General features: G+C 44.6%; 1 protein-coding gene across 1 annotated transcript; it reads right to left on the bottom strand.

Annotated features, from left to right (window-relative positions):
* Positions 1 to 840: 840 nt before the first annotated feature.
* Positions 841 to 25411, bottom strand: LOC109426404 (helicase POLQ-like). Its single transcript, XM_062856181.1, has 7 exons — positions 24901 to 25411; positions 13775 to 14677; positions 11880 to 13690; positions 3764 to 3859; positions 3410 to 3694; positions 3221 to 3355; positions 841 to 1153 (listed from the first exon to the last, which is right to left on the bottom strand). Exons 1-7 carry the CDS (start codon positions 25364 to 25366, stop codon positions 1079 to 1081), a joined length of 3771 nt encoding a protein of 1256 aa, XP_062712165.1. The 5' UTR covers positions 25367 to 25411; the 3' UTR covers positions 841 to 1078.

Below are 25411 nucleotides of genomic sequence, written 5' to 3'. Positions count from 1 at the left end.
AGCTCTGGTAGATGGTATGATTACCTCTAAACGTTCGCACCATGGATTGAGCTTAGAGTCCTTCCCTGGCACTCGGACGTAGATCAGCCGCCCCTAACATGGGGATCAGACGCTGTTGTGAGCCGCTCCTCCTGGTGAACAGACGCTCAGGTTTGCCGAAGCAACCCCCCTCCCTTCTTTGTCACCCTATGACCAAAGTTACTCGATCCTCCCCAAGGTTGCTCATAGTTTCCGGCCGGTACCACGAGGAGGTAGGGATAGGAGTTCCTGGGCAGAGGCTAGTGGATCACAATGGGATCTGAATTGCACAGCATACCCAGCCTTTACCGTGGAATCTGATACGATATTGAAATGGATCAGAGATAGAGGATCAGAAGTATGTTAGTTTTCAAAAGTTGTTTGTTTATATATCACAAAAACGCGATATTAGATCTAGACTTTCACAGAGTATCATTGTGCCTAATAAACGATAGCGCAGGGCTCCTATTTTAGACACTTTTCTCCTATAACTAACTATTTGGAACCAATTGACACAATTTTTGGAACGCAGAGATACGTAGAGTACTGCCGTGAATCGCATATTTGTCCCATTTGCATAGGAAATCCAGCAAAGATGGGACTGATATGCGATTCACGGCAGAGTATCTAGCCGTGTACAAAACTTCAAGGTAATTGGTTTGGAATTCACTAAGCTACAGTAAAGAGTGACCAAAATACCGGCCACTGCCCAAGTGGCTCGCTACCCTACAATTTTTAAATTGTCAAAATCGGATCACCACTATAAATCAAAAATCGACTGCTGATGTGATATACAATGAATACAGAAGACTATGGGTTGGTATAAAAAATCGTTATTTTATTGCGATTAATACAACTGAAAACGTAATGTTTAATTTTCAACTGATGGTCAACGAAAAAAATAAATAAATTGCACTAAAGCAGCTCTTTGGAAAAACGCTAGTTAAATACTGGAAGAAAAATCATATAACAATTCTACTAACAACATAACGAAATGAGAACTATATTGCACCGTGCTGGATTCTTTCGCCAGCGATGATTAAGATTATCAGTCGAAGTACTAACTGTTGTAATTAAGTTGAAGATACTCATCCATTTGACCACGGAGCTCTTCGAACTCCTCCATGAGTTTGGCCTAAAAATGTGGGAAATAAAAATAAGAGAAAAATCAATTAAATTGAACTCAACGTATGATGTAACCTAGCAAAGGTTGATGAACCACAGACAATCAGACATCCCAACTAACATTTTCAGCGCTATAAGCTTCAGTCATTTGCTTTCTGTTGTGTAACCATCGAGTAAAAGCAGTCAACGCTGAATTAAAGGAAAGCTAGTCAACTATAAATCGTAAGCTAATACACGACTGCAAAACAAGCATCATACAGCTACCAAACTCGGTTTTCAGAAATTCATTGCTTGTCACTGGGGCTGCCTTTACTCCACTGTATTCCAACTCCGGGAGATTTCCCGGAAGATGTGAAAACTTGAACACATCGAATAGGAGTCCCCACTAACAAAACAGCTGCTACTATACAGTACAATTCGTTATACTGACAAATCCCAAACTAGCAGCGCTTTAAAGGCCGTTATGCGATTTCATTACGGCTAGAAGTTGTAATAAAGAAACTGTTGATTTACCAACACGGCTTGTCGGATATAAACATTATTGTCAAAACAAACTTTAAGCGGGATACATAGCTACTACACAAGTTCTTTACAGCTATCCATGTATGTGCTGTGAAATTATTTGGGTTGCTTTTATTGCACTTTAATTCAATGCCGGAAGATTTGCCGGAAGATGTGCAAATCGAGTAAGAGTCCCAGCCACTACAACTGCTGCTTTTATACAGTACGTTTTGTAATGTTGCCAAAACACTAAACAGCAGCGCTTCGTAGCCGTTTAAAGAACACTCTTTCAGCTAGAAGCTGTGAAGAAGAATCTGTTGGCGCAACCACACAGCTTGTTCAATGTAAACATTATTGCGTTTGACGTTTCACAAGCTTTTACAGCAAGATGAAGTTGGGTAAGGTTTCTTGTGGCACAATTATGAAGCCTTGTCTGGAGTAAAACAAAACGGGCTATTTTCTATGTTATTTATATATAGCAGTGTAGCAGCGAGGACATCATCGGGACCAGTGGATACGGAGATCGGGAGTTCGATTCCAAGTAGCGGCAAGTACTTTAATTATTCAATTTTAAAAGTGATAATTCCAGTTCCACATGTATTGCGTCACGGTATCCATAACCCAATTATATTTAATCGTTTAATTTGGGGATGCCGTAAAACTATTATTTAACAATTGCGAAAAGGCTGAAAAAGCGCCTTCTCAAGATGTTATTCATTTAGTGGTTACATAGGAGCCGAGAAAAGAGCTATGACTAGGTGGCATAGAAGCTGATCGCACAGCATGTACAAGCTGATTAAGTTCGCCAGATTCATTGGTATAGGGCTTGCATAGAAGCTTCCGTCCATATGTAAAACACAGTAACTCAGCATCAAGCCGTATTAAGGACGCTTTGTTGACGTTTACATCCACAATAAATGTTAGTTGGGATATTACTTGAAAGAAGTTCGTCTTGAAAACAAGATTACGCTATATTTTTGTAGCTGATTGAAAGGAGGGCCGTATCTTTCCTTCTACCAGTAATATACGCTTGTCTCAAAGGTTAAGCCATGCATGTCTAAGTACAAACAGATTTAACGTGAAACCCCAAAAGGCTCAGTATAACAGCTATAATTTACAAGATCATTTAACTAGTTACTTGGTTAACTGTGGAAAATCTAGAGCTAATACATGCAAAATACAGGAACCTCGCTGAACCTATGCAATTATTAGTCAAACCAATCGTCTTCCGCAACGCTGGAGTTGAGATCTGGGAAACCGAACAGCTATTAGAAGAGTGAAATCTGCCCCATTGACCAGAAAGGCGGCCATTTGGAACGTGGAAACTTTCGATCAACCACTCTGAATGCAGCTATGCCATCCGTCATTATCTTCATAACCAAATATAACAAATTTGCGGGAATATTTTGAGCCAATTCGTCAAAAAGCCGGTCTACAACGAATCAGAGCAGCACTATATAGCAATTTAGGTAAAATTTTCGTTTCAATACAGTTGTACATCGACAGAACTAATAACGCTCTAGACTGATTAGCGACGATGCACTGTGAGTGTGCAAACAAGCAAACTGTAACCAACCTTAGCAGACAAGATGAGCTGATTCGCAGTCCGGTAGTTCATGTGCTGTACCGATCTCACCAGATCGCTTGCCTTCGTTTTGGCGATCGAAGACAAAGAGGTGTACCCAGCTCGGTAGAGCTGCCGTGCGCGTCCCTGTCGAAGAGAATGATTAGCATCCTAGACTAACAAGTGTAAGTCCAAACGTACAATCTTCACCGCCGGCAGTTCCATCAACGGAATCAGTTCGGCCGTACAGCAGTGGGCCAATCGTTGCACCATGCGCTTCAGCAGGGCGTCGAATGCCCACAGTTCGGGCAGCTGCTCGCAGAACCGCTGCAGACCGGATGCCGTCGAGGCGGCATTGCTCATCAGGGTCTGCACGGAACCGGCGTCCACGCTGAAACGGACCGCAACCTCCTGCGGCGGAACGAGGTTCCACAGGTTGTAGACGATGAGCGTTCGGAAGAAGCGCCGCAGTAGGGACATGTCGATCTACGGAGGGAGAACGAGAACTGGATTAGCTACGATTTGGATGAGGGGGTAGTGGATCGTGATCGTTACCTTGTCTAAACGTCTGGTGAGGATCATGGATATCGTGTAGTCGCTGATGAAGAACCTTTTCGCTATCCGGGTCTCCTCGGGTGAAAGTTTGTTGAACTATCGGGAAAATAGATTGAGAACGTTTCATTATCTGTACTGTTTGGTATATTTGAAGGGTTAAATCAAGTAAAAAAAAATCGTGTTAAGAAAGTACTGTTTCTTTTAATTCCACTAAGAATTTGCTTCCTCTTTGACATATACAGGGGATAGACAAAATGATCGGGACAGGCAAAATTTTCACTTTTCAAAAAGTGTACAACTAGCTATAACTTTTCGAAAAGATCATCAAATATTCTCAAATTTTTTACTGTAAGTTCATCAACTAGTTGTGTAACAGTGGTTCAGATTTAGAAAATATCGGGCTATTCTTCACGAAGTTATAAAGATTCTTGAAAAAGGTAAAATTTTCCGATGGCCAACTTTAAGCTGTTATATCTCTGGATTCAATGAATCGAATGCAATGAAATTTTGACCATTTATGACTTATATTATGAGCTATGAAAAACCATTGACCTAACTTAATATTCTTAACACGGAAGAAAATTATAACGATTAGATTATTTTTCTAATAAAACACCAAATTATCCAAAATATCAACATCGTTTCAAAATTCGAGATGAAAATTATAGTTCATTTAATTTCCCTCTAACTAATATATAAATGTGTTTTGAAAGAAAGTAATAACTAGGGACAATGGAAATTCGCGATCCGCGGAAGCCGCGAAATCCGCGAAACTGGATTACCACCGCGAACTTTAGGAAATCCCACGAAATGCCGCGAAATTTTATGAAATTACGAAAATACCCTGTAAATTTCCATCTATTTCTAATTGTAAAGCATAACTTTTTACAGTGTAACGTTCAACATGATTCCGTATCCGCACAATAAAAGTTTACGGAATTTTAAGTATATATTTCTTTCCAGAGTTTTCATCAAATTTATTTATTTTCGAAGAAGTAATGATTACACCTCACAAAATCAAATAAATTATCCATTTGGCATGTGAAATGGCTGTTTTCTTCAACAAAACGGTCAAAAATATGGGGCCGCGAAATCGCCGCGAAATTTACAAAAGTGGCCCGCGAAATTTAAGAAATTTTGCCGCGAATTTCCATTGTCCCTAGTAATAACATAGCCACCAATAAATTGAAAAAGTAATAGAATGCATATTAAAAATAGACCAATTTACTAAAAAAAATCGTGAAAAAAATTAAAATCGCTATAATTTTGTCTCTTGTTAAAAATTTCAAATTAAGTCAAATGTTTTCCAGAGTTCATTATAATAAGTCATAGCATTAGCATTAGCATTAGCATTAAGGTGAAGATATGACGAAGCCACAGCCCAAATTTTCAAGAGCACAAATCTGAAGAACCACGTGTCGCTTTGCGCTGAAAAATTGATCGATTGGTTACCCGCTGGTGGTGACCAATCGATCAACTTTTCAGAGCAAACCAACCCTCGGTTCTTCAGATTTGTGCTTTTGAAACTTTTGGATGTGGCTTCGTCATATATTCTCCTTAAGCGAGTCGCACAAATTCGTAGGTGGTACAGTTCTAGACCGCTCCTTCCCGTCCGAACCAAAGCACAAAGATTTGGGACTAATCTCTCACTCTTAGACAAGACTGAGGCAATCCTCCAATGGTCGAGCACTGTCCTGGCCACGTCCTTGCGACTGCTGAGGAATGGGAAAAGATGGTTAGTTTTGGACACCTATGAAAAATGTAGACAACTCTACGATCTCTCAGGCCTAGGTGTCACGGGAATTTGGGTGTTGTTAGTGGAAGGGTAAACTTCAAAGGATACGCTTGGTTAACGTTCAAGCACATCGTTGTTAAGACTGCTTCGAATCAGTTGTCTGCCCGATTCATCCTTGTTTCCTCGTCGTCTTGATGGCATTTGGTTGAATTACTAGATTCTTCGGTTGATAATCTGAAATATAAAATAATATTAACATCGTACGTCAAATAAGCTACATATTAGTGATACGCTCGCCACAGTTGCATATTTTTACAATATTATTTATATCATACGATAAATTTACCTCAAACCTGCTGAAATAAAATGTTGATTAGCAGTACATTGAAACAAAATTAACTACAAAACACAAAAAAAAGCATCAAACTTTGATCTTGGTATATTTATAAACACGGTAAATATCAAGATCAAAATTTGATTTGGTAGATCTTACACCGCAACGCACCATTATAAGGTGCACACACGTTACGGGGTCCATTTATATAAGTCATAAATGGTCAAAATTTCATTTCAATCGGTTCATTGAATCCGGAGATATAACAGCTCAAAGTTGGCTATGGGATAATTTTACCTTTTTCAAGAATCTTTATAACTTTGTGGAGGATGGCCCGATCTTTTCTAAATCTGAACCACTATTACACAACTAGTTGATAAACTTACAGTAAAAATTTCAGAATTGTTAATGCACTTTTCGAAAAGTTACAGCTAGTTGAACATTTTTTTAAAAGTTAAAATTTTGCCTATCCCGATCATTTTGTCTATCCCCTGTACGTATTTCGACCTCAACTGTACTTGTCTCGACTTGAGGTCGAAATACGTATCTGTCAAAGGGATCAAATTCTAAATGGAATTAAAAGGAACAATACTTAACCCGATTTTCTTACACGCCCAGGTTCATCATCATCATGTTTAAGTTGTAATTATTAAGAGTATGAGTTGACATTGATGTAAAGACATGTAAAGCATTTGAAGGCAAAGTGCGTTTAATAGACAAATTAAGAGATAAATTTGAAAAAAAACACCACTTGTTTTAGTGGGATTCAAACCCACGACTCAGTATCGCCAGTCCGGCGCTTTAACCAACTAAGCCACATAACAAGTTACAATTGTGTGGAATAAAAAGTCAAACTGGATTCTAAGCACCACCTTAACCGGATTCGTCTTTTACAACTTTATCTCTCCTTCGACTCTTTCAATCTTCCGCATTCTCGCGGTCAACGATCAATAAGTGGTTATCGCGACGATTGGAGATATAACACGTTGCTCCAGAATCTACTTGTCCTTCCAGCCCAGTTTTCCGTAATGTCGTTATCCCGTCCCACGATGTTCGTTTTTCGTTTCTTGGTGATCTTTGGTTATTTATTCTTCTCTGCTTTCCAAGCCAAACTTCTCGCAATCGATCTTGCTAGTTTCTTGCTGGAAAAATAGTACTGGTCGACACCACTCTTCCTCCCGACTTGCAAAGCTGATTCAGAGATATCTTCCGTCTTAAAATGTTGCTCTTTTGCCATTGATAGATCAGCTTCCCTTTCACCAGGTTCAGTGTCAGATCTTCTACTGACCTTGCTTCCAGGGTCTACTATTCATCCAGTAAGCCGCTGAAGATGATTGATACCAGTCACTGATCGTCGTGATTTTTTTTTTCAGGATGCAGGTCGATCGGCTTCTCTAAAAGTTTCATCAGGCTTGAAGTGTGTTCTTCCATGTGCATCAGCATCAGGCATCAGGCATCAGCTACGGGTTCCGGTTTCCTCAAAAAAAAAAAAAAATGTCCAACGGTTGATCTTGATCTGTGGTTGAACATGGAATGATCTTTATCTCTACTAACAAACTTTCAATGATTGATTGATGATCAATGAGCAGCGTTGCAACTCTAATACCAGGAACCGTCACGGGAACTGTCTAACTATACTGCAGGTTCCATGAATCACCACTTTCAGGATGCTATTTAGGTCCTTCTTCAATTACTGCACGTCTAGGGACCTCAGGAGAAATTTAGAGACAACTCCAGTAGCCGAGAAGAAAAAACCGGAACCATACGGACGTCTTAAAGGTGCCACATCTGCTTCAACTCCTTCGCTGGTACTTTGTTATCTTGTCGGAGAACGTTGATGGAACATTATGAATTAACGGCACAGCGATGTCGTTAGCCGCTTCATCCTTTTGTCATGATTCGGGCCGGTTGGCATGAATGAGGACATCCGTGATGATCTCACGATTTCAGTAAAGCTTTATGCAACTATTTTCCAGAATCGGGTCCAACATTGACGACTACGGCATAAAGGTAACTCGTCGGGCTGATTAGTCATTGGTGATTCTGACGCCAACCCGAAAGAAGGCCAAGGACCAGGATCATGACGCGAAAAGAGCCCCTCGATAATTCCCTCCAACATCTCTGGACACTGCTCTGTCAGAGCCCTTACATCACGATCCTGCAGGCATCACCCCCACTGATTCGCATTGCCACTGTGACAGAGACCCTCGAAGAAGGCCTTTTTGCTAGCCCTTATCTTGGTCTTCAGCGCGGTTTTTGCAGCGGTGAACACTACCCAATATCTGTCCTCCACTCAGAAACTACTAGACAAAGCAATTGTAGCCCTCGCTGCCACATCGCCTACACAGCTTGCTCATGTCAGGGCCTTTCTAGTTCCACGATTTGTGTCCTGATTTCAGACACCTGAAGTAAGCCTTCGGTGGTTCGAGTAAGGTTAGTTGGCAGTCCCCTACTTCCCTACTTTAACAGACATGTTAGTGTCCGCCACAGGTAGTTGTACCAAGGCTACCGTGTCTCTGCCAGGCCCTTTCGTAACCGAACAGCATGGGTGGCCACCTGTAGTACATCCCCGGGCTTTAGACCCTCTGGAACCCCTCTTGGAAACCCCTAAGATCTTTTGAAGCGTCCCAAAGCACAACCTCCACCCCCGGAACACCCATGAGAACATACGAAAGGGCCCCTGAGTATCCTTGAAGCACCCCTGAGGCCCCTTGAGATCTCCAATACTCCTTTGGACTCCAATACGCTCTTGATGTTTTTCTGTAAAACGCCCCTGAGACCCTCTCGAAGTTTCACGGAACACCCTCAGACCCATTGAAGCGTCCTTGAGGCCTTCTTGAAACTCCCTGAAACGCACCTGAAACTCCATCGGTGAAGGTCTCCTGCAACCCCCCTTAAACACCCCAAAGACCGCCAGGTACCCCTCTGAAACCCGTTGGGTCCGTCTGAAACGCCCCTGAGATCTCCTGTACCCACTGAAACCTTCTCGGATCCCCTTGACTCGCCTGTGAGATCTCCTGAGTCCTGGTACCCTCTAGAAAGTACCATGGCCGCCAATGCCATAGTCACCGTCATTACCCCATAATCCAACTGAAACGACCATGAAACTCCTGAAGGCTCCTGGGACTCTTGAAATCTGCTGAAACCACCTTCTGAAATGTCCCTAAAGCCCCTTGCAACCCGCTTTTTTGGGCTCTCTGGGGATTTCTCATCTAACTTAATTTATACACAAAATTCAAAAGAGAATTAAAAGTTCAGCCTATTGGACGCAGTGGCTTAATTTCCCCAACAGGGGAGAAAAAAAAAAAGAGTTAAGGGACGTTTACGGAGGGTTTAAGGGTGAAGGCCATCTGATCTACAAGCGTAATCAGCGATCTATTGGAGCATTATGAATGAAATTTATGCTTACACAGCCTCATGTAGCTATGTGTTGTCAAGTGGTGAGTTCGTTGTCAGTTGGAGGATCTACAAGAACTTCCTTGCGTATGACCTATTGGGATTTACCAATGATTCTTTAAGGTTCTCCTAGAACTCCCTTGAGTATAGGTCATCGAATCTACGATCATAAAGAATGAGGTTTATACTCACGCAGCCCCAGGCATGTATGTTATATCAAGTGATGGGTTCTATGATTGTATATAGGAGTATATCCGAGAACTCCCTGGAGTTAAGGCCATCTGATCCACAAGCGCAATCAGTTATCTATTGGATTATTATGAAAGAAATTTATGCTTGCATAGCCTCATGCAACTATGTGCTGTCAAGTGGTGAGTCCGTTGTCAGTTTGAGGATCTTCAAGAAATTCTTTGAGTATAGGTCATCGGCTTGAAACGCTTTGAAACGCCTTTAAAAGCCCTTTCAAACGATGCTGGGTCATTAGGCCGAATGGTCATTAGGCCGAATGGTCATCAGGACGAATTGAAAGTTAGCCGTTGTTTTTACCTTTTCCAACAATTTTTGCTAGTTTAACAAAACTAGTTTAACAAAGAAACTAGAAAGAATAGCCTATGTTTTAAAGAAGGAAAAATTTATGAATTGAATATCAGCAGTTTCAGCGCCAAAAACTATTGTAGCAAAGATACTAGAAAGAACAGCCTATATTTAAAAGAAGGAAAAATTCATGGATAAAATATCAGTAGATTCAGCATCAATAAAGTATCTTCGTGCCTGTCAAACGATACACACATGCAAAATGGTCATTTGCAGAGGAAGCTCTCAGTTAATAACTGTGGAAGTGTTCATAGAACACTTAGCTGAGAAGCAGGCTTTGTCTCAGTGGGGACGTAACGGCAAGAAGAAGACCCAATGACCATTCGGCCTGATGACCATTCGGCCTAATGACCATTCGGCCTAATGACCATTCGGCCTAATGACCATTCGGCCTAATGACCATTCGGCCTAATGACCATTCGGCCTAATGACCATTCGGCCTAATGACCATTCGGCCTAATGACCTTCGGCCGAATGGCCTTCGGCCTAATGACCTTCGGCCGAATGGCCTGACACCCTTTCAAACCTCTGAAGCCCCCTCAAGCCCCCCTTAAACCTCCTGAAACGCATTAAAATGCCTTGAAACGCCTCTTAAACCTCTATAATACCTCCTTGAAATTTACCTCTTAACTGCCGTGAATCGCATATCTGTCCCATTTGCATAGGGAATCCAGCAAAGATGGGATGGGACTGATATGCGATTCACGGCAGTTAAGTACCCTAAAATTCATCAGAAACCTCCTGCTCTAGAACACCCTAAAACGCTTTAAAAGGTCTTAAAATGCTTTGAAACGCCTCCGAAACCCCTATGAAACCTCCGTGAAATTTACCTGCGAGCTTCTGAAGTTTCTTTAAGGCCCCCTAAACCTTCTGAAACATCCTGAAATGCATTAAAACATCCTGAAACGCCTTGAAACGCTTTGAAACGCCTCTAAAACCCCTTTAAAACCTCCGTGAAAGTCACCTGAGAGCCTCTGAAGCCCCCTAAAACCTCTGTGGACCCTTCTGAAACGCATTGAAACGCTTTGAAAAGCCTCCTTATGCCTCCTGGAATGCTGTAAACGCACTGAAACGCTTAGAAGCGTTTTGAAACGCCTCCAAAACTAAAACCCTATGAAATCTCCGACAAATTCACATGCGTCCCTCAGAAGGCACCCTTAAACCTCCTGAAAGGCCATGAAACGCCCTGAAACAAATTGAAACACCTTGAAACGCTTTAAAACGTCTCTGAAACCCACATGAAATCTCCGTGAAACTCATCTGACAGTTTCTGAAGCCCCATAAAACCACTCTGAAACCTTCTGGAACGCCTTGAAACACAAATAAAATCCTATGTGAAACGCACCTGAATGCCTCTCAAACCCCCTGAAATATCTCTGAAACCTCCTGAAACGCCTTGAAATGCTTTGGAACGCCTCTGAAACTCTCGTGAAGTTCACCTGAGAGCATATGAAGCTCCCTAAAAGCCCCCTGAAACGTCCTGAAACGCCCTAGCACGCCTGGAAACGCCTCTGGCTCTGATCCTCCTTCCCTTCTAAAACTCATTTGAAATCCCTCTGAGCCTCCCCCTTTACATCAGGAAGCCGTGACACCCTCCCCTTTGCATCGGCAAGCCATTTGCCCTTCTCAAACTTCTTTGCAACCTTGAACTCCATTTAGGTAAAAATTCTATTTAGGCAGTCTCGACTCATTTTACCTAAATGGAGGTTCGGGTACACCACTTATGATCTTCCTCAGTGTCGCGAAGAAGTCCTATCGGCATAGGTATTATCGGCAGGTTCGTTTTCTTCGTCATGAGGGGGTTTTTGTCAGCCAAATTACCTGAAACTTGGTCATTTAATTCAGCTTAGTTGGGAGAGGTTTTAAGACCAACTCTGAGTTTAATAGGTTTCAAAAATCCCCCAAAGACGAAGAGAACAAAACGACCGAGAATAGGTAAATCCCCCTACCAAAATGTTATCGTTACTTTTGTTACCAAAAAACGAATCTATACGAAACGTACAAAAATATTTATAAAATTTCAAAATATGTCAAAGCATTTAGATATAGGTACTCACAAATGATATGAAATCGTCCTGCTTCGGTCGAATCTCGCCGCCGTCTTCCATCACGATCACGTAAAGAAGGTGCAGCTCATCGTTCACGTGGAGCCGCTCCCCGACCCGTTTCAGTTCGTCGTAGGCCCGCGTCGCTCGCTCCATGTGGAACCCAGCGCGGATCGCGGCCTTCCCGAGCAGGTTCACCTCCAGCCGTGCGCTCTTCTTCAACGTTTTCAGCAGCTTTCCTTCCTGCGAGGACCCCTCCGCTCCACGGCAGACTTCCAGCTCCCGGAAACCGTTCCGCCCGGGTTCTGTACCGGCCAGATCGTACTGCGTCTGATCGGCCGCGTCGAACCGTATCGTCATGTTGGCGGGATTCCGCAGACAGCCGTCGCTTTTGGCCTTGATCGCGTTCTCTTTGTACAGGGTGCCGATCGCGGCATCCGTGGCACTCCGGAGATCGATCCCTAGGCGGTCCGCCTGGATCGCTAGGAGCGTTTTGATTACGAGTTTTTGGATGTCGTTTCGCGTCGAACAGATGCCCAAACCGACCGCGCTGAGGATCAGATTCTTCAGGTGAATAAAGCTATCCGCGTGAAGGGAGGAGTTTGCTTCGTCCATTGGTGAACAGAGGAGGCTGCATACCGCGGAGATATCTTTCTGAGAGCAAATCAATATGCTTTCTCCGCCGTTGGTGCCGAATCCGGCGCGACCGGCTCGACCTACCATCTGCTTGTATCGGCTCAAGGTAAGGAACTCCGTGGCAATGTATGGCGATCGTATGATCACCCGTTTGGCCGGTAGATTGACCCCCGCGGCTAATGTGGAGGTGCAGATGATCAACGACAGGACTTTTGCCCGAAAGGCATCCTCGATGAGCTTTCGTTCGTCGAAGGTCAAACCGGAATGATGATACGCGATCCCGAGTCGGAAGGCTGCCGGCAGTAGAGTGGCCGTTGATCCATCATTTGCTAGAAGATCGATCAAACCTTTTCGCTCTTCGGCCCGGTAATGCGCCACTTCCTCTGGCAAGTGTTCAATCAAGAACGAGCACAGCTGTTCACATCGCCGCTTCGTAGGACAGAAAATCAGACAGGGATCCTTGGGAATGGTCTCCATTACCAGCCCGATCACGTGATCAGGATCAGCCCGAAGATCGTAATCGGAATAACTGAAATTCACCGACTGCTTGTTCACGAAGGCTTCCTCCAACGTCCTGGCACCGTGTTTGATCTCCAGAAGATCACTACCACACTTTACGTACTCCTTCAACTCGACGGGTCGAAAATCCTGGCTGAATATGTCCGCCGACATGAACTTCGCGATCTCCGCCAGATTGCCAATCGTGGCACTCATGCCGATGATTTGAATGCCCGCTTGTATCGCCATCACCTTAGTGATCAACACTTCCAGATTCACTCCTCGCCCGGGCTCTCCGATCATGTGCAGCTCATCGATACAGATCAGCCCTATCTCGTTCGCGCGATCAGCTTCGATCAAGCTATCCAGTAGTACCAGCGCCTTCTCGATCGTGCACACAAAGATCGACTGCTTTTTCCGCCGTTTTCGGGGCGGGATCATTCCCTTGCCGCCGCTGTACTCCTCCACCAGGAACTCGGTCGCTACGGCAAACGGCGACAGGGCGGCCAGCTTTTCCTGGGCCAGCGAAACGTACGGAACGATGAACATGACGCAACGGCGCCGCAGCAGCACTTCGCGGAACATGATGATCTCGGCAACCAGGGTTTTGCCGCCACTGGTGGGAAGGGCGTAGATGAGGTTCCTTCGCTCGACGATGGCCGGCAGCAGGAGGCACTGCTTCTGCCAATCTGGAAAAGGGTGGAAGGAATGTGTGGTTAGGTCGCTCATTTGTGGTATGAAAAACAGTAAAACGAACACGCTGAGTAACTCACCGTACATCTCCGTAATCCCTCGAAACTCCTTGAGCAGCTCTCGAATCCGGTTCGGCAGCCCGTAGAACGGCCCTAGATCCTGAAAGTGCGACGACACCAATGGCGCTGCCTTCTTGGCCACCTGTTTCGGAGAATCCATCGTCACCGTCCGGCGTGGCCCGTTCGACTTCTTCCCGAAGATATCGTCCAAGCGAGACTTCGCCGCCGTCGACGGCTCCGCTTCAACCGCGTTCTCGTCCCATCCGATATTACTCCAGTCGGCCAAGACCATATCACAAATTTGCAGATCGGCTTCAACCATCGTGCGGTTTTGACTCCTCCGATCGAACTCCTGCGCCAGGTCGTAATCTACTTCGTCGTCCGCCACGTTGGCCCGGTTCTCCTCCACCATGGAGTGCTCGTGGCGGACGTACTGTGAATAGGTTAGGTCATTGATGCGGTTTTCTGGATGATCTCGATGGATTCCTGTCTGCGTCAAAGGGCGATGAGGATCCCGGGCCACTTCCTCCAGAAGCAGCTGCGAACAGTTCCCGTCGTCCGGCGGCGGATCCTCCGTTCGGTTGTCGTTGGCCGATTGTCCCTGGTAACAGGGAAAATCGTCGTAATCTTCTACCGGATCGCGGGGAGGACTTGTCGGTGTGTTGAACTCATTGCCGTTCACTTGCGAGTGAAATGCCTGTGAATCCCAATCGAATAAATTCATGGTGGGATCCCGGGAAATCATTTCCGGAGGTGGGACTGCGGTTGGTATCGTTCTCGTTCGGTGGTTGGCTGTTTTTATATCTACGGCGGGCAGATTCGGAATATCTGAGGGAGAGTGGAGTTCGTCTTTGGTCATGTCCAACACAATAAGACCGTTTCGACGGGCTTTTTTTCTTCTCGGAGTGGGATATTGAGGACTACCTAGAAAACATGAAATAGATTTTTACCTTAGAACTTTGATGTAACGAATTTGATTTTTTCTAATTGATAACTTTAGAAGGTATACATCCCGTTATGTATCAGGTATCAGTAGGTCGGCTCCAGAGGCACGTTCTCCTCCATTTGGGAAATTTGTGTCATCGCCATGAACACGAGCCTATTTATCATTTACCTGACGGAGAAGGGAAGGAAAAAGGATATAACAAGGGAAAGGACAGAGAAGAGCACTGTGATAACGCATAAAGCGTGAAGAGAGCCTATAGCGGAAGTTCCATAATCGGATTCACAGCTATCACAGGCAAATGAATCAGCTTGCTGAATATTCGCCATGTGATAGCTGAGTCGGCAGTGACCAGTCAATGCTTTGACCAGCATGCTGCAATTCCGCTTTGACAGATTTGTTAGATACTTTGCCACCCCAAAAGATGGCTCAGTACAATACAATTTTGTTTGACGACATGACTCCAAACTATTCCAGTATTGTTTGTGCTGAGTGGCAGCACAGGTGTCAATCTGTAGCTTTACCCAACACTGGGACACCGGAATAGCTGGCTCAGGGCCAATAAAGTCATGTGATGCTCCAGTGTGAGCTAACTCATCAGCCAATTCATTTCCAGCGATGGAAGAATGGCCAGGTACCCATACAAGGTGAACAGCGTTTGCTGAAGTCAGCTCCTCGATGCTCGAGTTCGACAAGCGATAACTATCTTCGACCTGGAGTTGACCGAAGCAAGTGCTTTAATAGCAGCCTGGCTATCTGAACAGAAGTATATTACTTTGCCCATTACGTGCTGCTGAAGTGCTGATTGCACTCCGCACATAAGAGCAAAGATTTCGGCCTGAAAAACGGTGCAGTGTCTACCAAGTGAGTAAGACTGATACAGCCTTAGCTCACGAGAATAAAAACCAGCACCTGCTCGGCCTTCGAGAAAGGAGCCATCAGTGTAACATACGATGCCGTCTGAAATACTTCTCTCCAGAGAACCGGATGTCCACTCTTCCCATGAAGGGAATTTCGTGGAAAATGTCCTGTATGGAAAATTACAAGCAATTGTAAGATCACTTGGAGCAAGGACAACTTTGTCCCAATTCACCAAAAGTCGAAACAACGAGGTGTGTGTTGAGCTGCGATTCACAGGAGTTTCCTCTAGTAAACCGAGTACCCATAGGCAGTAAGTGCAAGAAAGTGCTTCTTGTTTGAGATGAATGTGTAGTGGGGCCCATATAGCCGTGTGTAGTGTAAGGGCCCATATAGCCGAGGCGGTAAACGCACGGGTATTCAGCATGACCATGCTGAGGGTGACGGGTTCGATTCCCGGTCGGTCCAGGATCTTTTCGTAAAGGAAATTTCCTTGACTTCCTTGGGCATAGAGTATCTTCGTGCCTGCCACACGATATACACATGCAAAATGGTCATTGGCAGAGGAAGCTCTCAGTTAATAACTGTGGAAGTGCTCATAGAACACTAAGCTGAGAAGCAGGCTTTGTCCCAGGAGGACGTTACGCCAAGAAGAGGAGAGAGAGGAGGTGTAGTGGGGCAACGTCAAAGAGAACTTCGAGCGCTGCCGTGGGGGTTGAAGAGAACGTTCCAGACATCGCCATTAAGTACATCCTTTGGAGATGGCCTAACTTTAATTGGACCGTTCTCACTTCGCCCTTTTGCCATCACACAAGACATCCATAAGCCAATATTCGACGAACAATAGTTGTGTAATCCATTTGATATACTTGGGTTCTACCAAAGATACGCCGGCGATGTCCGAAGGCCACACCAGCTTTCTTGATTCTGAACTCATCTTGAGGTGTCCAGGAAAGCTTGGAATCAAGAATAACTCTAACGTATTTAACCTGTTCAATCACATTGGTTTCAGAATCAAAGAGACGTAAAGTTCCGAACACCATTACGGTTTTGCCTTTCCGTAAAAAGAACAATAGATGTTTTACTCGGATTAACCTAAAGGCCATATTGGCGACACCAACCCTCAACTACCTGAAGGGCACTTTGCATCAAGTCGAAAAGGGTGGTGATGCACATACCGACTAACAATGTTAGATAGTCGTCGGCAAAACCATAAGTAGGGGAATCGCAATTACTGAGTTGCCGGAATAGCGTATCTGCTAAGAGATTCCACAAAAGTGATGATAAGACTCCCCCTAGGGGGCATCCACAAACACTCAATCTCTTAATCCCTGCTAGACACAATGTCGAGAAGAGATATCGGTTTTTGAGCATTTGATTAATCAAATTGGAAATCATTGGAGACATACCATGACTCCGTGCGGCTTCCAATATGGCATCGAAAGGCACGTTGTCAAAGGCACCCTCGATATCTAAGAAAACACCCAAGCAGGATTGCTTTTGAGCGAATGCCTTCTCGATATCGTAAACAACTTTGTGTAAAAGAGTCACAGTGGGCTTTCCAGATTGATAAGCGCATGTTGGTTCACATGAAGAGGCACGTTGACCAGATGAACATCACGGATGTGATGATCGACAATGCGTTCTAAGCATTTAAGAAGAAAAGAGGACAAACAGATAGCTCTGAAGCTCTTTGCTTCTTCATATGACGCACGACCCGCTTTCGGAATAAACTTTACAGTAATATCTCGTCAGAATTTGGGAATATACCCTGTAGCAAAACTGCAAACAAGTAGTTGTTTCAAAACATGTTTGAGATGATCAAATCCCTTCTGAAGCAAATTAGGATAAATCACATCTGCCCCAGGAGCAAACCATTTAGTGCCCATTCAATCGATTCTAAAGTTATGATACTCCGAACCGAAGCTAAAGAATCATAACTACAAAAAAAGACGTCAGGTTCATCCGAAGATGTATCATTCATACATCCAGGGAAGTGTGCACTGAATAAACATTCCAAAACTTCCTCATCAGAGGAAGTGAAATCACCATTTGGCAAACGAAGTTCGTTCACTTGAAAATCCTTAGATTTTGCAAGGATTTTGTTCAACAGACTGACTTCACTCAGATTGGAAACATTTGTACGAAGGTTTTTCCAGCCGGATCGTTCAGCAGACCGAAGAACTTTCTGGTAGGCCATGCAAGCCGACCTGAAAGCATCCGATCCAACAGAACGTCATCTGTTCCAACTCTTTCTACATTGTTTCCTGAGTTTCGCCAGATCAGAGTACCACCAAGGGGTTCCTCTTGTGGTCTTCACGGACCGCAGAGGGCAAGCTTCTTCAAAAGCTTCCATGATGAAGGCCGGTCTAGTATCAACGGCATCATCTAAATCACTTGGAGTGTCAATTGATGGTGAGTATCCATGAAATTTGGCTGCAACCAAATCGGTAAAGAGATCCCAGTTGGTTGACCGGGGGTTCCTGAAACACAAAGTTTGCGAAGTAATATTCACATGTTCAAAAAAGATGTAGCGATGATCAGATAAAGATTCTTCATCTGACACATGCCAATTGGTCATTTCGTGACTAATTCTGTTAGAGCAAAGCGTTATGTCTAACACTTCCTCTCTAGCAGATACCATGAAGGTTGGGCGGTTGCCTATGTTTAGTAATCCAAGATCTGTACTACTTAAGTATTCCATCAAACTGGAGCCTCTCAAATAGATGTCTGAGCTGCCCCAGATGATATGGTGAGCATTAGCATCACTGCCAACAATTAACGGAAGGCCTTTTGAAGTGCAGTATGCGATGACTTGCTTGAAAGCATCCGTAGGGAATGGTTCATCATGCGGTAAATAAACCGAACATTAAACGTATTTCCTGTTAAGGTTTCCAACAGATACATCGATTGTGATAGCACATACATCTCAACAACGATTGCGTTGTTGACAAGCATACATGCTCGAGGCATGACACGTGAGTTTGCCATTTCATTTTTACTGAAAGTAGCAAACACCGGGTTCACAAGGTTTCCTAGATAGAAATTTCCCTTACGAAAGCAAGGTTCTTGGACAATAACGCCACTTGGGCTGTACCATTTTGCATAAGTCTGCAAAGATTGATCGTTGCTGCTCTTCTGTGCTGAAGATTGATCTGAGCTATCCTAACCGTAGCCACTACCCAAACTAGGCAAGATTAAACTCTTAACAATCACAGCACAAAAAAGAACAGCAACAATAAAGACAGGTCGGTATCGATTTGAGTGCGCCAAAGGCGAGGATGCACAGAATACACTGTGTAAAACGCATAATGCGAAACCATACAGGTGAAAATTTAATCTAATCAATAACATATTCATAATCCCTGCCTTATTCAGCCTCAAGTTTGAGATTAAAGAAGGGTACTCCACAGGCTCCGTTTGCGGTTAGGTTTTTATTAGACCCCCCTAGCCATTCATTCCTAGGCACGGTAAGCATAAAGCCGCATCACACCATGAACTAGGGGTCAGTTGGTGGACTCTTACCACCGGAACAAACGGTCCGTAGTGTTATTCTTAGCCAATTAAGACAATCGCTACCGACACTACACAGCTATCTAGGCTGACTGAGAAAAGAAGTTAATATTGATGATCAACTTCATACGGGCTCGAACAGCCATGCAGGATATCGCCCTTGCATGGTAAATAGGTAGCCAGACGTGGATCTTCGATCATCAGGGTCTCCTTCCCAATCGGCTGTATCCTTAGCTGCGTGGCTTCTCCAAGATCCTTCATATCGAACTTCTTCATCAGGTATTGCTTCAGCTTCATCTTCAAAGCGCGATTGTTTGTGAAAATGAATAGGTCGTCCGCATAAATCGCCACAAACAGAATCTTGTCTCCATCGATGATCCAACGATCGTTGCAGTCCAAATCCTCGTAACACGACGTCCAGTTTCTCGTTCCATACGCGGCTTGACTGTTTGAGGCCGTACAGCGCTCTACGGAGTCTGCACACCTTCCCGTTCGCCTGATCGAATCCTTCCGGTTGAACCATGTACAATTCCTCATCGTCAAGTTCGCTCTGCAAGAAGGCAGTGACCACGTCCATATTGTCCACATCAAGGTCAAACGTCAACGCCAACGCCATGAGATAACAAATCGTCGCGTATCGTACCACGGGAGAATACAACTCTTCGTAGTCAACGCCGGATTTTTGTGAGCACCAGTTTTGCCTTGTACCGCTATATGCTTCCATCGGACCCTCGCTTGATCGTGAATACCCACTTGCAGGCTTGACAGAAACTCCCTCGCGAGAAAATGAGGAAGCGATTTCGGCGATTTTCTGAGGTAAAATAAAACTCAAAAATCACAACGCAAATCCTCAACAGCACCGAGCGCGAGCTTGCCGCGCAGCGAGGAGTTCGCCCAACACTCATAATTGTTTGTTGTGTTTCTCAGGCCCACTCACACTCAAAAAGCTCTCGCGAGTTCCACTCTTATATAAAGAAAGACTCTCGAGGCGAAAATCGCACTCAAAAACCCGAAATAATCATCGGCTCTTTTTTCGTTCCCCTCTTCCTCGCTCAGTTTTTATTGCCTCTCTGTTTGGGGTTCGTTCGCTCCCTCGCGACGAGGCAGAAGCAAAACACCGCTCTAGAGCTTGTTGCAAAACTCTTTTGATTTCGAAGAGGATTATCAAGCCTGCCCACTTGTTACGAATTGCCTTACGTCCTTCGGGAAGATCGGTCAACGTCCATCCACGACTCCAGATCTTGTGCACTGACAACAGATTTATTGCCAGCTCCGGAATGCACAATACTTCCGTAACACCAATCACTTCACCTAAGTCGGCTTTAATGGTTACGTTGCCTCTAACAAAGACTCATGTCTCCATGTTGTTTGCGACAATGACACTATCACTCATCTCTTCTGCTTCTTTCAGATCCGATTTGTCCCGACACAAGGGGGACGACGTGCCAGACTCGAAAACCCACTCATCTGTACTGGCGCGCCGGTGTTGTGCCATGAAGGCCGAGTATCTGTCGAATTTCTTTGGTGCTCGCTGGCTGCCTCGCAGGAATTCCTTTAAGTATTGCTCTAGGGTGTTTTTGGGAGTTCCATCGGGGATTCCTTCCAGGAATTCTTCACAAGAGTTTCTTCAACAGTTCGTCGGGAAATATTTTAAATAGTTTCTTGGAGAATTTCTCCCGGAGTTTTAGCAGAATTTTGTTTTTCAGAAGTTTCTTTACGAGTTTCTTCAGTAGTTCCTTTCACAATTACTCCAGAATTTCCTTTGAACAACCCCCAGAAGTTTCTCCGGGAAATCTTCCAAGAGTTCGCTCGGTAATTCCTCCAGGAGTTCCATCGTTTATTGCTTTAGCAGCTCCGTCGGGAATTCGTCTAGAAATTCTTCCAGGAGTTCTATTAGGAGTTGCTTCAGGAGTTCCACTCGGGATTCCCCCAGAAGATCCATCGCGAGTTTCTCTAGAAGTTTTGCCGGGAATTATTCCAGGAGTTTTTTTTTTTCGAAAATTTCTCGAACAGTTCTTTCAAAATTGTCTTCACAAGTTCTCTCAATAATTTTTCTAGTAGTGGCTTGAGATTTTTCTCGAAAAATCCCTCAGGAGGTTTTTGGGAGTTCTTCCAAGAGTTCCATTGAGAATTCCTTCAGGAGTTCCATCGGTAACTTCTCCAGGGATTCCATCTGCAATAGCTCCAATAGTTCTAACGAGATTCATTGGAAATTCTTCCTCAACTTCCTTCGAGAATTTTTCCAAGGTTTCCTTCAACAATTACTTCAGAAGTTCGTTCATAAATTCCACAGGAGTTCCTTGGAGGATTTCTGTAAAAGTTCCTTTGGAAATTTCACCAGATGTTCGATTGAAATTTCCTCCAGGAGGGGTTCCATCGGAAGTTCCTTTGCGATTATCCCAGGATTTCCATATAAGATTTCTGCAAGAAATACATCGGTAATTCCTCTAGGATTGCCTCTTACATATTTTTTCAGAACTTTTTCTGCTATTCTGCTATTCTGCTATTATCAACGCATCCCCTGGCTTTCGCCCATCTGCGTTGTCTTTTCACTAGGCAATACGTCTACCAATTGATGTTTATGGGCTTGCCGGACCAAGTCATGTAGCTAAGCCAAACACCCCACCTACAACTGTTGGGTAGGCACCATTGTCCCGCCCACTGGTCTTTTACAGCTAGTTGTAGGTGCATGTGTGCGTGTAAGTATTGGTGTATGTGTGTTAGTGTTGGTGTATTGTAGGCGCCAACTCGTTCTAATCCACTATGATTGCTAACACCCTATTGAACCATTACCCTTAAATCTGGCAATCTATGAAATAGAATGAGTTAAGCGCCTGGACATAATAGTCAGTTAATCAAACAAGGAATATTAGTATTAAAGTGAAGATATAACGAAGCAACGCCCCGAACCTCGAGAGCACAAGCCCCAAGAACCAAATGACAGGCTGCGCGAATAGTCGATCGACTGGCCACCACCAGTGGATAACCAATCGAGCAAACCCTCCAGCACAAACCACCACCAGCTCTCCCGACCTGCGTCCAACAAATCCGAGGCACAGCCCAGCCATAGCTTCACCTTAAAACCAAAATCTAGATTGCAGAGCATAATACTTCCCAAGTAACCACGCAGCTCGGGCCGCAAATCACGCACAACACGTTACAAATAAGACAAACACCACCCCGCCCGTACAACCGAAACCGATCTAGGGTAGAGAAGGGTCTCTTTCCACTCCAACCCGGACTCAACTGCACCCACAGGGTAGTGCACTCCACACACACTGCACACATTCATCCATCACAACTCGAGCCGCAAGCTCACCTGGGTTGCTTCTATCTGCATGACCTCACCCAACCCGTAACGCAGAGTTTAAATCCCTCTCTTGCATTACAAAGCAGTCCCTGTTCCCAAAGTTTGTGCGTGGTATAAATGAGATTATAAAGCTGAAGAAATCGTCACCAATACAACCGCCAACAATGAACACTCAATGGTGTCGACAGAATCAATGACGACCTCCTCAGTCCCAAACCCAATTATCCTACACTACCCAAGTAACCACAATGCTGAAGCCGTACGTACTGCACGTACGAAGTACATACAGACCTAACCGCACCGCCTAAACAAACCACCTAGGCCGAACACAAGCGAAAAGCGGCGCCACCACTGTTAAACCACGACTATACCAGTAGGTATAATCGCAATTCAGCAATCGTAGATCCATTCCCCGCTCCTACTCAGCCCTAACGATCCATAGCAATGCTTGTCAATATATGCACCCCACACACGCAACCCCCACAACCCAACAGTATGGTCACTTGAGTATCCCTGGGATTTTGATTACATGATGGTCAGGGATCACAGCCATCAAAACGTTCCACACTTTGCCAGGGCTTGCGACCTGTAGTCATGATGATTTTTGCTATGGGAAACCATGATGGCTAGCGGTGTTACATATTTTTTCAGAACTTTTTGCACAATTTGTTCTGGTATTCCACAGGGAATTTCTGCAGGAGTTTTTTTTTGAAGCTATGTCAGAAGCTTCTTCATTGGGAAATTCTTTGAAACAACTCCTTCCTGACCGAAATCGTGAATGAAGTCTTGAATGAATTCCAGAAGAAACTCTTGGACGATTTCATGAAGAAACTCCTGAAGAAACGCCCGATGGAACTCCTGGAGAAATTCACTAAGGAACTCTTGGAGTGATTTCCGAAGGAACTGCTGCTGGAATTCCCGAAGAAACTTTTGTAAGAAAATACGATGAACCTCCTCAAGGAAAAAAGAAAAAAAAAAAACAAAAGAACACCTGGAGGAATTCCCAAAGGAGCTCTTGGGGAAATTTCCGAAGCCATATCTGGAAGAGTTTCTGAAGTGTAGTTACTGTAATTTTCGAAGAAACCCCAGGAGGAATTCAGTAAAGGAACATTTTTATAGAAAACACGATGGAATTCCTCAATGAATTCCCAGAAGAACCCCTTGGGGAATTCGCTATGAAGCCCTTGGAGAAATTCCTGAAAGAACATCTGAAGAAATTATCGAAGGAACTCCTCAAATAGTTCCCGATGGAACCCCTAAAAAATCCTAAAGAAGCATCTGAAGGAATTCCCAAAGGAACTTCTGGAATAATTTCCGAAGAAATTTTAGAAAGAATTTTCAATGGAACGCCTACAGGTATTCCAGTTGAAATAGCTGGGAAAATTTCCAGAGGAACTCTCGAAGAACCCCCTAGTGGAATTCCCGGAAGTTCTCTTGAAGGAAAGGAAATCTGGATGAAACTCTTAAAGGCATTCCCGATGGAGCATCTCGAACTTGTGAAACAATTTACAGCGGAATTTCAGGTGAAATTCCCGTCGGATATCCTGGAGAAATGCCCAAAAAAATTGCAGGAGAAGTTTGCAAAAGAACGCTTGGAGGAATTTTCGAAGGAATTGCTAGAGGAATTTCCGAAGGAACTTCAAGGAATTCTCAAGTAAACACGTAATGAAATTCTCGAAGGACCTCCTCGAGGAGTTCTCGCAGAAACTCGTGGGGGAGTTTCCGATGAAACTCCTACGAACTCCTACGGGAATTCCCGAAGGAGCACCTGAGGGAGTTTCCGATAGAACTCCTGGAAGAATTCTCGAGGCAAAACCTGGAAGAATTCCCGAAGGAACTTTAAAGTTCCAGTTGGAATACCTGGGGCAATTCCCGAGGGAACTCCGGGAGGAAATCTTCATGGAAGTCCTAAAGAACTTCCCGAAAGAGCAAATTCTGGAGGGATTCTCAACGAAATTTCTGGAGGAACCCCCAAAGGAATGCCAGGAGAAATTCCCGAAGGAACACCTGGAGGAGTTTTTTAAGGAAGTCCTAGAGAAATTCCCAAAATAACTCATAGAGGAATTCCTGGAGGAATTGTCGATGGAACTCCTAGACTAATTCGTGGAGTGCCTTCGAAGGAATAATTGAAGGAACTTCCGATGAAACTCCTGAAGGAACATACGAAGAAGCACATGAAGAAGTTTGCAATGATATTCCTTGGAGAATTCCCGAAGGAACACCTGATGGAATTCTAAAAGGAACTCCTCCAGTAAGCCCCAATATAATTCCGACAACGTGTGATCAACTCAAGGATGTGCATGTTGAGAGTAAGGGCCGTTTCGACTCCTACGTACAGCTCAAAGGGCACTCAATATTTAATCTGACCGATAAAGGTCCTGTTCAGAGATCCATGTTCAGTGATCATGGAACACTAAAGCTAAGAAGCAGGCTTCATTACAGTTGGGACAATACCCCAAGAAGAAAAGATCTTTGTTCAAATTGCCTAAGCTAAATAATGAGAAAAAAGAGTTAATTTCTTACCTCTCGCAGTACTCCCGCCGATGCCGCTCCCGGGGGCCCCCTCCGGCACGTCTTTCTGTTGGAGCACTGGCGGCGAATTCGCCTGCTTTTCCAGAACATCCAAGTTTACGGCATTGAAAAGCGTCTCGTCCAGATCCATCAAATTCCTTGTAATTTCCCCAACGTTCCTGCTTGTTGAAGCCCCTCGAACCGTTGGTTGCTCGTTCACCGGAAGCGCGGCTGGAGCGCTGGTCCGTTTCAGCGTAACGGCTCGCCGTCTCGAAAGCAAACTCTGGCTCGAGCTGGGCAGTGGACCGGGAACGTCGGATCTGCCGCCGAAGCTGCTACTAGCGGAAGGAAGTCGCGACCCTGTCGAAGCAGACGGTGGTGGCGGCGGCGCCACGGGAACTTTGAACAGTCCACTCATTCTCGGCCGGGACTGCGGCGGCGGCGGTGGTTGTCGTCCGTACGGATATGGAAACGACATTACGGCGCGCGCACGGGGGAACCGATCCACATCACAGAAACTTAT

This window comes from Aedes albopictus, chromosome 3, assembly GCF_035046485.1.
Source record: "Aedes albopictus strain Foshan chromosome 3, AalbF5, whole genome shotgun sequence".
NCBI classification, from domain to species: Eukaryota; Metazoa; Arthropoda; class Insecta; order Diptera; family Culicidae; genus Aedes; species Aedes albopictus.
This window is presented reverse-complemented; position numbering and strand designations above follow the sequence as displayed.

Coding starts and splice junctions, on each gene's coding strand:
- LOC109426404 (XM_062856181.1), bottom strand. CDS start 25,366: ATGTCGTTTCCATATCCGTACGGACGACAACCACCGCCGCCGCCGCAG. Junction 13,691..13,774: donor AGGGATTACGGAGATGTACG/GTGAGTTACTCA, acceptor ACCCTTTTCCAG/ATTGGCAGAAGCAGTGCCTC. Junction 1,154..3,220: donor AGCTCATCTTGTCTGCTAAG/GTTGGTTACAGT, acceptor CCACATTTTTAG/GCCAAACTCATGGAGGAGTT.